The 17,967-nt window shown below is 46.1% G+C and overlaps 1 protein-coding gene across 1 annotated transcript; it reads left to right on the forward strand.

The window, feature by feature from the left end:
• The first annotated feature begins 1,098 nt into the window (after window positions 1-1,098).
• Window positions 1,099-16,330, forward strand: LOC142197146 (nuclear RNA export factor 1-like). Its single transcript, XM_075267241.1, has 21 exons — window positions 1,099-1,124; window positions 1,664-1,723; window positions 1,802-1,901; window positions 3,252-3,335; window positions 3,636-3,740; window positions 3,985-4,095; window positions 6,333-6,402; window positions 8,486-8,574; window positions 8,952-9,059; window positions 9,581-9,690; window positions 9,774-9,810; window positions 10,257-10,325; window positions 10,574-10,629; window positions 12,156-12,263; window positions 13,135-13,196; window positions 13,454-13,569; window positions 14,007-14,049; window positions 14,721-14,796; window positions 15,282-15,464; window positions 15,727-15,787; window positions 16,234-16,330. Exons 1-21 carry the CDS (start codon window positions 1,099-1,101, stop codon window positions 16,300-16,302), a joined length of 1,743 nt encoding a protein of 580 aa, XP_075123342.1. The 3' UTR covers window positions 16,303-16,330.
• The last annotated feature ends 1,637 nt before the right edge of the window (window positions 16,331-17,967 follow it).

Raw genomic sequence — 17,967 nt, forward strand, 5'->3', positions numbered from 1 at the left:
CATTACTATGGGAATTTTAAGCAGACAGCCCTTTGAGATGAATGGGGGGCATTTGCCTGTTCTTGTTTAGGGATTGCGGACTCCTCATAAATCAGTTGGACATCCCTGCGCCATATTGGAAATCTGATTATCCACATCTTAAAGAGCAATCACCATTGCTGTTACATTACTCGATGGGGGGTGTATTTCCAATGCAGATGTTGTGCTGCACCCTCTTCTAAGTTTTTCATACCCAGCAGCGTTCCTGTGCCCCTGGTTAGGCAGAGAAGTGCAGTTCTACATGTGTAAGGCTATGGGCAGTTATTTGCAAAGTGGATGACTGTGATAAGTGGCCCCATTGTACACCAGCGCTGTGGCCCTATCGACTCCGGATCAGAACAACGTAACCCTTTAATGTGCCTGGTTGACAGGGCTGAATGTTTAGTCACCTCGACATCCTGAATTTGTCCAGCCATATTTAGACAGATAGTAAAGTTTAGTATATTCCTACATTTATTTAGGTGATGATGGTACATTGGGAAATTGTGGATTTTTGGCATGAAAATTGTAGGTTGGTACACGTAGGAGCACTCGCTGGTGGACTGCAGTAACTGTGTGGGCAACACCCCAAATTTTGGTATAAGGGGACTACTTGAGTGCTGGTTTCAGAGCCTCATAGCATAACTCAGGGCATGTAATGAGCCGGAATACTGTCATGTGCAGGAGCCCTTGTAGGTTTCGGTATCTGCATTTCATACCCATCATTGAGTGCCGTGACCCCTAGACGGTAGCTGTTTTATCCAAACACTATAAACACATGAACCGAATATCTGATGTGGACCGGGCTTCATGCAGGACGGTGACTCTAGTACCCTGACCCGCCAACACACCGGCCATTTAGCTGTCAGTACCCCTGATGGGCAAGTGGCTTTATGTCTTGCCCTTGGCGTCTAGTGACTGACATGTAACTATGGTGGCGGTTCTTTGCTGCTCTAAGGCTTTGGGCGTAATAAGTCGACGTTCAGATAATATGCTCAGAGGCCTCATTTATTAATTTCATGTAATTGTTTTTTTTACCTTGCAGCTTTTGGGGACTGACAAAAAGCCTAAACCGACACCATGGAAGAAGATGGCTACCAATTGCGGTAAGGCCGTGCAGCGCAAATGGATCATCTGGGATAAGCGAAGACTTTGTACAGCGACTGAAACCTACACTGTAGGATGCCAAGGGTTAAAAACATGGCGTTGTTTTTTAGAAACAACATCAATCTTTGGTTTTGCAGATTTGTTTCATTGCACTGCAAATCTGTGGGTGGGTGAGGGGCTGCTTTTACAAGAAGTAGCCATGTTTTTCTAATCCTGGACAATTCCTTTAAAGATAGGGCAGTAAGAGGTGCCAGGGATGGTTAGCTTAATGTGCATGAGAAACCAGCCTTGCATGGTTAAAAAGCTCACGTTTGACAGTGCGTGGAGCGCCCTATGTTTGGTAGTGGCTGTGCCTGGTATTACAGCTCCAAGTAGCTTAGACCCATTCAAGTGACTATACAGGCACAGCCACGACCAACAATACAGCAATGTATCTAAGAAGATGCGCTCTCTGCTGGATTGCTCTCTCTGACAGTCCTCCACCTATCTGACAGCGATGGCCGCTCTTTCATTTCTAACCTTGTGTCCATCCCAACAGGATACAGCTATCAGCCAAAGGGAAGCGAGTGGTGAAGGGCCATTACTCTGATGGCGGCCGGTATGTTCTCAGCACAGGCAGCCTGACAAGTTGGTTGTGTGCTGTGTCATTTATAATACAGTGTGTTTTTTCCTGTAGGAATCCCTTTGGACCTAGGTGGCATAAATATGGGGAACAGATGGAGCAGTGCAGCAGCCGGAAGTCTCAGAAACTGAAAAACTTGTGGTTTAGGATCACGGTGCGTGTTAGTGTGCTGGCATGTTTTTTACAGCAGTTGCCAGAGGATATAACAGTGAGGGTCCTGGGTCTCATCAGTTTTTAGAGACTGCAGGGTTTGGGTGCTGCGGCCTCTTCACTTCTTACCAAGCACAGCGCCATCATTTGTACAGAGGCTTCGCTTGAAATTGCAGCTCAGACCATTCACTTGAATGGAACTGAACTGTAATCAGGCCATGTGACCTATGAACATGTGACTCAAACAGCTTATCCGTGGGAGGTCTGGGGGTTGGACCGCTCTGATCTTCAGTTGATATATCTCTTAGGTTCTGTTAACATCACTATATGACTGTACGCTTAGTGTATTTGCTATGTGTATCTATAGGCCAAGGGCCAAGAAAATGTCCCATTGGCTCCTGGTTGGGCTGGCATATAGTTTGGCAGGTTTAATAATGGCATTTAAAGGGATTCTACCATTAAAATCGAATTTTTTTTTGTTGGTCACATGTAGGAACAGCCTTAAGAAAGCCTATTCTTCTCCTACCTTTAGATGTCTTCTCCACGCTGCCGTTCCATAGAAATCCCGGTTTTCGTCGGTACGCAAATGGGTTCTCTCATAGCACTGGGGGTGTCCCCAATGCTGCGAGAGAACTCTCCAGCGCTGCCTCCATCTTCTTCAGGAACGGCCTCTTCACGCGTCTTCTTCCGGCGCTGTGGGTCAAACTTCTAGGCCTCAGGCAAAGCCAACTGCGCATGCCTGCGGTCACAAGAAAAATGGACGCTTACACAGTAAGTAAGCAGCCATTTTCTTGTGGCCTGTGGGTATGCGCAGTCGGCTCTGCCCGAGGCCTAGAAATTTGAAGCGAGCGCCGGAAGAAGACTCGAAGAGAGGCCGTTCCTGAAGAAGATGGAGGCGGCGCTGGAGATTTCTCTTGCAGCATTGGGGACACCCCCAGTGCTGCAAGAGAACTCGTTTGCATACCAACGAAAACCAGAATTTATACCGAACAGCAGCGTGGAGAAGACATCTAAAGGTAGGAAACGAATAGCCTTTCTTAAGGCTATTCCTACGTGTGAGCTACAAAAAATTCGAAAATTTGGTGCAGCTTCACATTGCACATTTTATTTTTTTTTCATAAATGGTCTCAATGTATAGCCTTATTTTTTGGTATTGAACAGTGTAGCAGACTGCGCTATTCCATTCAGAGCGATATAGTAAAGGAATGTATACCACGCAGTATATGCTTTATTATGTCAGATTTTAGTGACGTATATCCTAGAGTTAGCATCAAACAGAGGCTCAAACCATGATGTGAACATGGCCCTATACATCCATCCATTCGACTGATGGACTCCGTCTTTTTGTCAGCAGATCCCTTACGGACGCCACTACGATAAGATGTGGTTATTGAGCTCCATTGAAAACGAGTGCGGCTTTCACTTCCGAGCTTTCCAGGTATGGCCGACCAAACCCATCATGGAAACAACATTAACCTGTCCTATTCATCAGAAACACAATAATCACTGCCAGTAGCGCCCCCTAGGGAGACCTTTATGGAAGTCATAACAGTGGTCAGAAAGATCGCCACCCTTGTCCATGGCTGTGTCTGGTATCGCGGCTCTGCCACACTCTGGTGAATGCCACGGACAAGAGCGACGCTGATCGGGGGAGGATAAGCAGCTGCTTTTTCTAATCCTATGACTTTGAGGCCGTTGCCATAACATGTACAATTCTAACAAGAATTATTTGTCCCAGTTCCACTATGTAAACAACATGGCGGCTTTCTTCGTGGACAATTTGAGCACCGCCAGATCTCTGGTTCAAGCCTCTAAGAAGATCCGAGTTGACCATTGCCACAAGGTATCTGGAGATTATTAGTTTGCTGAAATTACAGGGGAAATTTTAGGGCGATTTGGGATACTAAATAACACACAGGTCCTTATGGACTGAGGGTTTAGTGTGTAAAGGGAAACTCCCCATTGATATCCTTAATATGTGCTGTATACGCTAGTCCGCCAGTGCTGAGGGCTCCTCCATATATGGCTACCTGTGACCCCGAAATGTGCCCGTACATTGAGACCAGTGGTATAACTTGTATTTGCAGATAATTATTAAAGCAGCGCCGTCCAATACGCCGTATGAGCAGATGGATATGAGTTTCCTTAACCCTATGTATACAGTAAATTACCTGGATCGCCCGGCCGAACACATCCAGGTAACATTAGTCAAGAATTTCACTTGTCTGCTTACATATCATTTCCTTCGATTTAGCTAATAGGACCAATCTGCTGAAAGGGGATCTGTACTTTTGATAATCCCTTCTTGTTTCAGGGGTCTCCATCAGTCAGCTGTGACCTGTGAGGAAATCTGGCATTAAGTGTTCAGTTTCCCTACAGCGCCACCAGAGGAGAAATGAAGTATTACACGTCGCCTATACAAATCACTGTGTTGTCTGTGTAATGGAGGATAGGACAGGTCCTCCAAAGGGAGAGACGCTCTTTGTAACTTACTGTCTACTCTGAACAGAGGACCCCTCCCCTCTTAACTAGGAATTCTCCAATAGGGTATATGCCATCGGGCATTCACCCGGTCGCAATCAAGTCTAACATATTTTTTTTAAGAATTATTTTTTAAAAAATTTCACGTCTTTAAATTAAAAAAATAAATAAAAATAACACCACTGAGCCATCATTACATCACTACTGATCATAGATGATGTCACAGGTTAGCTCCTCCCCCTCCCTGCACTGAGCAGGCTATTGCTGAATGTGAGACATGACTGTGCAGTAAAGCAGATCACTAAATGCTGTTAATAGAGCAGAGGAGAAGCTCAGACAAGATGGCCGCCCCCATAATCATGGACAGGAAATAGTATAAAAGAATCTACAATCAGAAAATAATAATTAACAAAAAGTGATCAATTTCACAATCTGGAAGTAATAAATATACAAAACTCGGTGACATATTCCTTAAGACTATAAAAATAAAAGTATGCCTTGTCCTGCAGATTTATATAGTATATATATATATGTAGTGTTATATTGTGTGATAATAGATGTAGTAACCCGCTGCCTGTATTCTGATTTCCAAGACGGCGCAGGAAGCGGATGATCTTCTGTGGTAAAAATAGACGACGTCTGCTTATAGTTTGTGCTGCCATCTGTTTCCCATGCACAACAGATCAGCAGGTGACCGAGACCACAGTGCCCGGGAGAGTGCGCTGCCAGCTACTTGTGCCGGGCACTGGATGGCCAGTTACTGGCAGTCTTGTAGCTCCCAGGGTCTACTTTTTAAATTTTTTTTTTTTCTAATCCTTAGTTTTACATACATGTTAATAACAGGATACATAGATAGGTTACTGTCACCAGAACATATCACCCCAGCCCTGCAGATAGATAGGTTAGTGTCACCAAAACCAGCATATCACCCCAGCCCTGCAGATAGATAGGTTACTATCACCAGAACCAGCATATCACCCCATTCCTGCAGATAGATAGGTTACTATCACCAGAACCAGCATATCACCCCATTCCTGCAGATAGATAGGTTACTATCACCAGAACCAGCATATCACCCCAGCCCTGCAGATAGATAGGTTAGTGTCACCAAAACCTGCATATCACCCCATTCCTGCAGATAGATAGGTTACTATCACCAGAACCAGCATATCACCCCATTCCTGCAGATAGATAGGTTACTATCACCAGAACCAGCATATCACCCCAGCCCTGCAGGTAGATAGGTTACTGTCACCAGAACCAGCATATCACCACAGCCCTGCAGATAGATAGGTTACTGTCACCAGAACCAGCATATCACCCCAGCCCTGCAGATAGATAGGTTAGTGTCACCAGACCCAGCATATCACCCCAGCCCTGCAGATAGATAGGTTAGTGTCACCAGAACCAGCATATCACCCCAGTCCTGCAGATAGATAGGTTACTGTCACCAGAACCAGCATATCACCCCAGTCCTGCAGATAGATAGGTTACTGTCACCAGAACCAGCATATCACCCCAGCCCTGCAGATAGATAGGTTAGTGTCACCAGAACCAGCATATCACCCCAGTCCTGCAGATAGGTAGGTTACTGTCACCAGAACCAGCATATCACCCCAGCCCTGCAGATAGATAGGTTAGTGTCAGCCAATAGAAATGACTTTCTGCCCTGCTTGTCAGCAGAGGACCAGAGACTGTGCAGTACAGGGCAGAATAGCCGGTGGAGACAAGTGAGTAAGATGATGCTGTATTGCCAGCTGATTCTGTCCAGAGCAAGGGTGTAGCTATGGGGAAGCCCCAAATATCCCTCTGCTACATAAAATAGACCACTAAAAACTGCCTATCTGTATTTGTCTCCCATGAGAGAGCCTCCTGGCTCTGCCGGCCATTACCAGGTCATAGATTTGGGTGGATATCCTGCATTTTAATAATTTTATCTGTCACATTCTTGTAGTCATGTCTGTGGAAAAGATACGACCAGTCATTGCAAAGCCTTGACCTTAGCGATCTCTCAAATGACCCAGGTAAGAAGTGTCTCATTAAAGTCTTCTGTGAATAGGGGAGAACTACAGAGAGGAATAGGGCATTAAAGGGATTGTCCGGGATTTAGATTTCTCTACCATTTTTATCGCCAAAGTTGTCAATTTATTTTGTAAGTTTCCAGGAGGAGTAACAGAGGAATTGCATAACACAGATGTATAAAAATAAATGCCCTCATAGCCCTGCTTAGGTTCTTCTGCGTATCCGACACCTCCAGCAACTCAGTGAGCCACATAAACGGCAGAATCACATGACGTTGTCCCCATTTCTAATACCTAATATTGGGCAGACTGTGCAGGATTCAGCTCCACTGCTCTCTCTAGCCAGTGATCCGCATTTTTACACTCTTGTCATCTGCTCATTGTCAGACAAAAGGGTTGTCTACTCCTTTAAATTTGTCATCTACATTGGGTTTGTCATCTACACATGAACTCCTACCTAAAGGGCGACACTTACCAGCGAATGGAAAAGCGGTTCTGTCACTATACTCATGTGCCTGCAGCCCTGCCATGTATATATGACAGCTGTGCTGCTTACAAGGCCTGTACGCCTAGCAGTGTGGGCAGGAGGGGGTTAAAGGCCGAGTTCTTGGTATTAAATGTCGCTGCAGCGAGGGTAATGCAATTAACCCCCAGACCCTGCGGCAGCAGCGGCTCAATGTCAAGCTCTCCGAGATGCTCTTTGTGACATTCTTGTTTGCTCCATTGTGTTCTGGCAGCGTTCACTGTATGTAATGGCTTTTAGCATGTAGCGGTCTGTCATGTATATCCGTGTGATAACCTTTACATCGTATGTGCGCAGTGAGCATGGCGACCAATAAGTACTGCACGCTAACAGGAGGGTTCATGTGCAGCGAAAATAAATGCTCTTATAGTTCTATAATGTGACATGAAATCAGGTTATCTGTGGACACACGTCACTGCAGAAACATGGCTGCTGTTGCCCTCTTGTGGAAAGTGGGGAGTATAACAGGTGGCAGACTCTCGCCCTCTTGTGGAAAGTGAGGAGTATAACATGTGACTGCTGTCTTCCTCTTGTAGAAAGTGGGGAGTATAACAGGTGGCTTCTGTCGCCCTCCTGTGGAAAGTGGGGAGTATAACAGGTGGCTGCTGTCGCCCTCTTGTTGAAAATGATGGGTATAAAAGATCTGGAGTATAGTCTCATTTCTGTTATGTGGTTGTTCTATGGGAAAGGGAAATTGCAATATTTATGCAGATGTTTAGTTACATCCTGTATTATACTCCAGAGCTGCGCTCACTATTCTGCTGGTGCAGTCACTGTGTACATACATTACATTACTTATCCTGTATTATACTCCAGAGCTGCGCTCACTATTCTGCTGGTACAGTCACTGTGTACATACATTACATTACTTATCCTGTACTGATCCTGAGTTACATCCTGTATTATACTCCAGAGCTGCGCTCACTATTCTGCTGGTGCAGTCACTGTGTACATATATTACATTACTTATCCTGTACTGATCCTGAGTTACATCCTGTATTATACTCCAGAGCTGCGCTCACTATTCTGCTGGTGCAGTCACTGTGTACATATATTACATTACTTATCCTGTATTATACTCCAGAGCTGCGCTCACTATTCTGCTGGTACAGTCACTGTGTACATACATTACATTACTTATCCTGTACTGATCCTGAGTTACATCCTGTATTATACTCCAGAGCTGCGCTCACTATTCTGCTGGTACAGTCACTGTGTACATACATTACATTACTTATCCTGTACTGATCCTGAGTTACATCCTGTATTATACTCCAGAGCTGCGCTCACTATTCTGCTGGTACAGTCACTGTGTACATACATTGCATTACTTATCCTGTATTATACTCCAGAGCTGCGCTCACTATTCTGCAGTATAATGACCGTATAATACCAGTACTGTACTGTATGTTATGCGGTAACCATATGACGGTGTTATGTTAGTATTATATATCAGTATTATGACGGTCCGTAGAGGTTTTGTCTATTATTGTCTTTGGCGCTGTCTCAGGACCAGACTAGATATAATATCAGTTTCTCAGTCATTTTCTTTTCTTCTCACAGATTTACTTTCTGCCAACATTTTTTTCTCTGTGAACAATCTGTCAGCGATAGAAATTGTCTTACAGATCATCTCGGAATATTACCGCCAGGTAATTGTACACACCGCTGATTGCTCCCATAAAGTAATACCCCCCATGATGTAAGCACATGTAGCAGTGCTGGGTCTGTGTGACACCCTGGCTCCTCACTGTAAGTAATACTCAGTACATGTACGAGTCCTGGGGTCTCTGTGCTGGGATCTTCACAGTCATTGTCAGGTACAAATGCTTTATTAAAAATTTTTTTTCTCCATTGCAGAATTTTTATGTAAGTGATAGTTTTGTGTCACTAGGGCGGAGCTTGAGCTGGTGCTGTGGTAGTGGCTCACTTCTGTCCAGTCCACACCAGTACGACCAGTGCACACTCTCCAGTTTATTGCAGTTTTGCGGCTTAGCTGCTTTTTCAGGATATTTTTTCTCTTTTACAGCTTCAGTCTTTGAACCTGAGTCATAACAGGATCTCCAGGCTGGCAGGATTTGCGTATCTTTTTTACCTGACCCCTCAGCTGCAGAGTCTGAACATCTCCTATAATAAGGTGCGTTGCTTCCTTGCTTGGGGTCATATATTAGTAACAGCAGTATAATGCTCGGGCCTGCCCCTTATTACGCTGGAGACCAGCTGAGAGGGCGGGGCATAGCAAAGGCGCAGGGCTCAGCAATCCTTTTGTCGTACTGCAGAGGGAGAGGCTCCTGCTGCAGCTTAGCACAGATCAGTGAGCGTAGGAACAAAAAACAGAAGAAAGCTGGAGGTTTTTGAAATTTTTTCGTCAATACCGTTTTCCGTAGATGGTACACTGGAAGGAGGAGGCTGCAATTTAGTATTATTGTGCTGTGACTGCATGCTGTGAGAGGGGAGACGGAGCAACGTGAGGAAGACTGATTGCTCAGAGAACGCGGTGTAGCTCCGAGAACATGGAGGATGAGGGATAAAGGATTATGTTATGGAATATTACGGATGAAAGGATTATTTTATGGGATGCATTTTTTTAACCCTGTCCTGGACCTGCTCACGTGTTAGTGCTGCTCTAGTTCTTTATGTCTTCTTACTTTGTTCCAGATACGCAACGTTCAAGACCTGGATCACATCCACAACCTGGAGCTGAGAGAGCTGTGGCTGGAGGGCAATCCTGTGCGGGGGGCTGTGGACGGCGACTCTGCCTATTACAGGTACGGGGGAGTCTCTGATCTTCTCTGTTATTAGACCATTGAACCCGTGCACATTATTGATGGGTTTTTGTTACTTTTTACAGATTGATAACTTATCATTTTCCCACCATTGAAAGACTGGTGAGTTATTTTTTTTTACTAACATGTCAGCCAGGCGCTCACCAGTCCCTGCTGGTCTCTCGATACACGACCATTCAATCAATCACTGCGCTGCTCGTATTACTTGTATAGGAGACCCTCCATGCGTTCCCGTCCACTGTTACAGCTTCTGGGGCCCAAATACTGTTGCAACAGCTGATCTGTGCGGGGTCCGGGTGTCAGACCCCATAGATCACTTACTGTTGACCTGTCCTGTGGATTGGTCAGTATGAAAAAAATCCATATGGGGCCAGACAACCCCTTTAAGAATTGTAAGCTGGTTACCAATAAGATGTGATCTCTAATTTACCCAGGGCTCCAGGTCTGGCGGTTTCTGTTTCCCCCATCTTTATTACTTCTATATTAACCCTCTCCTTCCTGCAAAGCTCCTGCCATACTTGTCATTGCCCCTCTCTTCTCTGTTTTAGGACGGGCGGTCTTTTAAAGAGAACCTGTTTTTTGAGCAAGAAGAACCAAAACCTCTCCCACAGATCAAGGTAGTCCTTTGTAAGGTATTCTAAAGGGGGACCCAGCCCCATCCATGACACCCAGCATGTCGATGGAGAGCTGTCGGGAATATGTAGATTTATTTTGGATGCTGCTTTGGATGTGATTGGAGTATAACTTGCATCGCAAGTGAATCTTAGAAATCTGTTGAATATTTTATGTAAGCTGGGCGTCCCTGTGATTTGGATGATCTGTTACAGGACGCCCTTGAACTAATGCAATACATTTTATGTCCTAGGGAAGCTTTTTTGTCAGCGAAGAGATTAAAACCTACCTGGCAAAGTTTCTGCACCAGTAAGTGAGATGATTCCTGGTGTTATGTCCTCAGCTTCGGAGTTTAAGGGGTTTTTGGGCCCCCCAAAATATGAGCAGAGGGGGATCAGAAATAGAATGAATACTCGCCAAATCTGCTCCTAGGCATCCCAGAGGCGACGGGGGCCTGACCCTCTCTAACAGATTCTGGTGTCAGCGCTGAGGTTCTCACATGTGGTAGTCGGTAGAGATGAGCGAGTACTGTTTGGATCAGCCGATCCGAACAGCACACTCCATAGAAATGAATGGATGCACCTGGTACTTCCGCTTTGACGGCGGTGGGCCGCTTAACCCCCCGCGTGCCGGCTACATCCATTCATTTCTATGCGAGCGTACTGTTCGGATCGGTTGCCCCGAACAGTACTCGCTCATCTCTAGTAGTCGGGTATTTCATTAATGCAATAGTGATGTACCCAGATAACCACATGACCCCTGAGATCAGCTATTGGGCTGCAGTGGCCCCATGGGAGGCCATTTATGGAGTGCTGGCACCTGAGAGCAGCCCTGAGGACTGGGATGGCAGGGAAAAGAACAAGTGAGTGTAACTTATGTTGTTTTTTTTAATCTATTTTAATGGGATTGTCCTGGATTGTTTTTTTTTTGGTGGGGGGGAGGGGTGGACAAGAGGCGGTCCCCGTATGGATCAGCTCTTCAGGGGCCAATGACTTATTAATGTCTGTACTATACAAAGCGGATAGCATAGTGGCCAGACCCAGTACTGCAGCTCCACTGCTATTGATGTCAATGAGAGCAGAGGTGAAGTATCAGCGCCCAGTCACTATACAGGGCACACTACAGCTGATCTGTATGGGGGTCTCCTGTTGGCCCCATTGATCAGTCTTTCTGCACAACCCCATTATGTTATAACAGTTCAGTCTGCCGGCAGCCAACACTAGGGGGAGCTCAGTGTCAGCGCTGCACCTCCCATGAGGCGACCTGAAGCGAGCGCTTCAGGCGGCGCTATGTCAGGGCCTCAGGGAGGGCGGCATTTTTGCCTCTCTAAGCCAGTCCAGGACAAGCTGTCATGGACTGGCTTAGCACCGAGCGGTGGTTTGGGGAGGCCCTGTGGATGCAGCGCTGCTCCAGCAGCCTCCCCTCACGCTCAGGCAGAGAGCAGGCAGCCTCCGGGCCTGTTCTCTGCCGGCGAACGGGGCTAAGCCCCGCCCCCTCCGCTCGGTCACGCCCCCTCCTCCCGGACCCGGGGGGGGGGGGGGCGGCTTTCTGTAGTTCGCCTCGGGCGGCGAAAGGGGAAGGTTCACCCCTGCTCAGTGTATACAGATATATACAGCAGGTATTGAACTCAGTCTTCAGTAAGTAATTGCTTAAGACAGGAGGAGTCTATAAAAATTATATTAATATATTAACCAGTTGCTTCAGCTGTCACATGACTGGCTAATATAACATGTCCATATTTCCCAGTGGCCCATTTTGTGACACATCCTCTCTATGTTCCAGGCCCTTATGCTGCAGCTTACTGACCTTCTTGCTGTCATTCCTCCTCCTTCCAGGTACTTCACGCTGTACGATTCTGGGAACCGCAAGTCCCTGCTGTCTCTGTATCACGAGAACACCTGCTGCTCCTTCAGCTTACCCAACGTCTTCTACCCGAGGGTCTGGTGGGTGTCCTGTGTGACTCCTCTATGGGCAGGACATGGCCACCACTTATATCACTATTAGTTAATTGGAGTTCTGCCACTTTCTGATTGATCTTGTATTACAAGGCTTCACATTTCTGGCAGCCTTGCTTGTTGTCAGCGAATGAGAACTACCAGAGGTGGAATAAGAAGGGATCTGTGATACATTATAACAAACTCTGCCCCTGTATTGGTGCGACATCATCGGGACAGGTTTGCAGCCTCTGCACATTACCAGGAATATCAATATTCACTGACAGCAAACAGAGGGGTCCTGAAAACTGAAACACAAAGATGCAGATCATCTCCAGGACCTGCGTTAACCCTATAAAGACATAAGCCATCTTGGCAGGGCTTTATAACATTGCATTTTCTTTTTGTTTGCTGATACCTTTGCCCCAGCCTTCTAGAATACACTGCAGAGCTGATCGGGGTCCTCTAGGGCCCTGCGGATCCAGGATGGGAGGAAACCACATCATGGCGGCTCTTATAGCTTAATATATAGATGTCATTAAGTGCTATATCTATAACTACAGATAGGGCAGGGACTGTAATAAACCATCTCCACCTTCTCTCTGCCTCCCGGGTCCTGCTAACTCTGCAAAGATATACAGGAACGTCCTTGCAGAGTTAATTGCTGACCAATGGGATGTCTATAGTGAATAGGCGGTCAGTAACTGGTTAATGACCTTGTGTGACCTTGGGGGGGGGGGGCAGATGAATTGGGCCAGGCTCGGGATGCCTGTGTGTTGGAAGCCATCTTGCACCTCTGTGGTCTCCTATGGTGTGATGTGTACCTGGTACCAGCCGGATCAGCGCAGTAACCGAGCTCTGTGTGTCTCTCCATATTTAGCTTTGATCAGATTAAAGAATACTGGAAAGAAAACCGGAACCTTCTGAGAGTGAAACGACCAGGTATGGAGGCGACTATAGAACTGTCTGATTTGTATTGTATATTTATTATATTTCTGTACATGATTTTGGGGCGCAAAACGATTGGGTATGGTAAAATGCAGCATGCCCGATCAGTCAGCGTCGGGTCAGCACACCCTCGTACACATAAGATAATTGGCCAGTGGGTATCGAGAATTGCCACTTTTTGGTAGAGGGGGAAGGGACTATTATCTGAACCTCAAACTAATACGTCATCTCTTACCTGTGTGACTTTCTAGATCTTAGACGTCAGCTGATCAAGTATAACCGGCTGCAGGTGGTCGGCTTTCTCTGCAACCTCCCGAAAACTGAGCACGACCTGCCCTCCATGAGCGTGGATGTCAGCTTCCAGAGTGTAAGTCTCCTGCTGGAGGGATGTGCGAGTCTTCACTGCAGCGTCGTTCATATCACTGGAATAGGAGCAGCTGATCTGTGCGGGGTCTGGGCGTTAGATCCCCACAGATCAGATACAGATGATCTGTCCTATGACAGGTCATCAGCTGCTATTGTTATCTGCCTAATGGACGTGGATAGAGAATGATCCCTCCTTATACCGGGGATTTATAGCTCTCCAGTATTTTCCGCCTGTTGCAGATTTTTGCAGCAAAGCAGTGCAGAGCTTTCACCCATTGCAATGCAAAGAATGGGACTTGCTGCAAAATCTGCATCTGCGATGTCAACTTAGGCTTAAAGGGCCTCTCCAGTAGTGTAATGTGTAGGGTAGAGTGTCCAAGTCTGTCTTTAGGATCCCTCCAGGTTCTCATGTATGTGTTATACTGGTTCTCTCCTCAGACCTCGCTCATGTGTTTCACCGTGGAAGGAAAATTCAAGGAAGGTGAGCTATAGATCCTTACTCCAGACATTCAGGAAACCTATAAGATCCCTGCAGATATGTTACTGCAGAATGAGCAATGTGATTGGCTGCTGTTCTTATGAAGAAGGAGATAAGCGGCTGCAGAAGACTCAGGATATTAACTGGGTCAGACATATTATAAAGCAAACTGATGGCTATTAGACGTGAGGGGACACATGACCTGTCACCATAGGGGTAGGGTTATTGAGAGACCCCAATGACATTATATCTGTGGTCAGCTTAAAGTCCAGTCTTATGTACATCAGGTTGTCCTGTGATACTGTGTAGGATAGGTCATCAGTCTCTGGTGGGGGTCCGACACCTAGGACCCTCACAAACTGGCCTGTGGAAGCAGTAGGGGCACTCAGCGCTGCTTCCACTCCATAGATCAGTGGATGCAAATTCGTTCATCACATGACCTGTTTGCAGCTCAGTCCCATTCAAGTGAGTTGGTATGAACTGCAATACCAAGCACAGCCATTGTGCAATATATGGCGCTGTGACTGGTATTCAGTGAAAAGGCTTCAGCGATCATCCGAACTCTGACCAGCTGATCTGTGAGGTTACCAGGTGCCGAATCCTCACCGATCCAAACACAAGGACAGGTCATATTAACTAACCTTTCCCTTGTTTCATGGACTTTCTCCTAACAGTGAACGATAGCGGCAGCCGGACTCCCTACGTCCACTTCAGAAGGACCTTCGTCATTGTACCAGCCTCCGAAAACAGGTATGAAAACAAGGACCTGGACTGGTAAGACCCCGATTCTGAAATCTTGTGTTCCAACCAGACAAGTTTTAAACCCACCTCCATCAAAGCAAGGTTTAATTGAACATCTGATACCATGTTGCGTCTGCAGCTTGTGTGCAGACGTGTTTCAATGGTAACAGACTACGAAAATAAATCCTGTGTAGTCTGATCCTGCGCTCATGTCTTCTAGTCTTTCCTCTTCTTCATAATCTTCCATAGGTGTGCAAGTAGCAGTAGGGGACAGATGGAGGAAATCATGGCGGCACGATCTGACTACACAGGGTTGATTTGTTGTCTGTAGCCATGAAGACGTATAGAGCTGCATATTAAAGGGATCCTAACATTAAAACACAATTTTTTGTGACTAACACGAAGGAATAGCCTTAAGAAAGGCTATTCTTCTACAGTCTCATACACATCACAATTGTTCCAGTTTTGATGATTTTATCGTTTTTTTTTTCCAGTGCTCAGATATTAAACGATCAGATGGTTATTCTCAATTCTTACATTGATTCACAAGAGACGTCTTCACGGACATCTTCCACGTCTAGCCTGCCGGTCTGTGACCATACCTCTTTTCCTGCCGCAAGTGACGCCGCCAGTTCATTTTCTAAATACACAGGAATGAAACCCGACTGGGCTGTCAAGTGAGTGGAGGATTCTGTTACTATATCCCCATTGATATGTCCGTGTTCATACCAGGTCCAGAGGCCCCTGCTGTGTGTAGACTTATATACAATGATAAGTATGTATGCAGAGAGCTCCCCCTAGTGGAGGCTGCTGGCAGACACAATTGTCTTAGGATAGGCCATAGTAAGGAAAGATACTAAAGATTTTTGATAAGTACCCCAGTAGCCGTGGGCGAGGTCTCTGCCGCCATAAGGATTTGACCCTCTTTTCTATCTACAGATGTCTTCAAGACAACAACTGGGATGTCCAGAAAGCCAAAGACACATTTCATTTCCTAAAGGTAAATGGCTGAACTAAAGAACCTACACGCTGACTGTCTCATATCATATGAGTAATGTCTATGGCTCACTTAAAGGGATTGTTCAGTGAGAGGTCTGCGGCTTTTTAATGCACTTTCTTTCCATTCCTCACCATCTTCAAGATCTCTGCTTGCTGTAAACAAACGGGATTTTGTATACGTGAGATATTACAGTATTTGTGAGCCTTTGCCTGCAGTTATTACATTGTGGGGTCTCTTCAGACCGTAGAATATGGTGGGGGGGGAGAGTCATCAGTCGTCGCTGAGGCCTGTGATTGGGCCTTAGTGGTCATGTGGGGTTGTGACACTTCCATCTATGTGTCACGTCACCGGCGATCTCAGCAATCTTCAGCATTTTGACTCCCTATTTATAGGTATTTCCCCTTTAAGTAATTGTATAACTTTTTTTTTTTTTTTTATCCCTAAAGGACCAAGGCGCTATTCCCCCAGACGCCTTCGAAGTGAAGGAGGAGCCGCTGGCCGACATATCTGGATAGCTGCGCGGGGGCGACTCTCCCACCCACCAGAGTTCTGTTTATAGGGAGGAGATTCCTCATGTATTATTTTTGCATTCCTATAAAGGGCGCTCATGTCCTTGTGTTTGTCACTTATCTTTGTTGTCTCGTTAGGGCGCCGCTCTGATGACTTTAATAGAGCCACAATTTACCATCTTACCACTACAGGCCAAACCCCACCCCCGCGGTTCAGCTGTGCAGCATTTATAAGGTCTCAACCACATTGAGTTGGGGGTCATTGATGGTAAAATGTGGCCCCGTGCCTGTCATCTGAATAGCGCCCAAGGTTGTGCAGAGTATTTGCACCGTTCTGTTGCGCTCCGCTGTGAGTTCTGTATGGAGAACATATGGTTAATATATTAGAGGCTTTTAAGACTTCAGTGTTCACTTTTGTATTCTTATAAGACGTCCATTAAAGGAAGCGTTCTGTTACCGATCATGTTCTGCGATACGACTGCCCCGGGAGATGTCACATGACTTATGCACCGGAGGGGGCGGAGTGTCACAGCAATGCTCTCTCTGATGTTTGAGCCCCCTCAGGCCTTGCACTAGGCATAACATAGTTCAGCAGTGGCGCTGGAATCCCTTTAAGTTAAAGGGGTTTACCAGGACTTGTATATTGATGGCGTTCTGACACCCGGGATCCCCACTATTCAGCTGTTTAAAGAGCGCACTGCTCATGAGCATTGCAGCCCCTTCCCTGTCACATGACACAGCAGCAGTTCAGTCCCATTCAAGTGAATAGGGCAGAGCTTCAATACCAAGCTCAGCCACTATACAGTATATGGCGCTGTGCTCACATGAATGCTGCTGCTTCTTCAGCTAGATGATTGGTGGGGGTTCTGGATATCAGACCCCCACCAATCACATTAATGTCTTATTCTAATCTATACGATAAGTCCTGAAAGATCCCTTTACAGGTGTTGTCCAGAATATTGGATGTATGAAGTGTTCTTAGGATAAGCCATAAATATATGATTGTTGGGGGTGGACGGCTGCACCTATCAGTGGTACTAAAAGCAGTTGTGGCCCCCATCCCATTAAAGTCAATGGTAAAAGTGGTGCTACAGCGATCTGCCCCCACCATGTTATGTATAGTACAGGTGCTGATCCGATATATTAAGAATAGGCGATAAAGTCCAATATCCTGGACAACCCCATGTAAATTCTGTCCTATTGGATACCCACAGACTGTCCCCTGGTAAGTGATTCAGGTAGGAAATCTCTTCCTCCATCTCCTCTACTGTTGTAGAAAGACTGTGTCCCCTATATCAGTCGTACAATGCATGGTGTGGTCTATAGGGCTATGTTCACACTACTTGTGGCTTCTGTTTATAATGGAAGCCACAACACATTAAGCAGCTGGTGTGCATGCTGGGATGTGTAGTCCCACAACAGCAGGATGGGCGAAGGTTACTGATCTCTGTGTTAAAGAGGACCTTTCACCGATTTGGGCACAGGCAGTTCTATATACTGCTGGAAAGCCGACAGTGTGATGAATTCAGCACACTGTCAGCTTTCCAGCAGTATATAGAACTGCATGTGCCCCGGACCATGAAAGGTCCTCTTTAAAGGATCTACCACAGGATTTGTGCATTTACCTTTAATATAAGGGGTTCAAGTCCTTTTGCCAGGAAGACTAGCACT

This window comes from Leptodactylus fuscus, chromosome 3 (assembly GCF_031893055.1).
Source record: "Leptodactylus fuscus isolate aLepFus1 chromosome 3, aLepFus1.hap2, whole genome shotgun sequence".
Lineage (NCBI taxonomy): Eukaryota > Metazoa > Chordata > Amphibia > Anura > Leptodactylidae > Leptodactylus > Leptodactylus fuscus.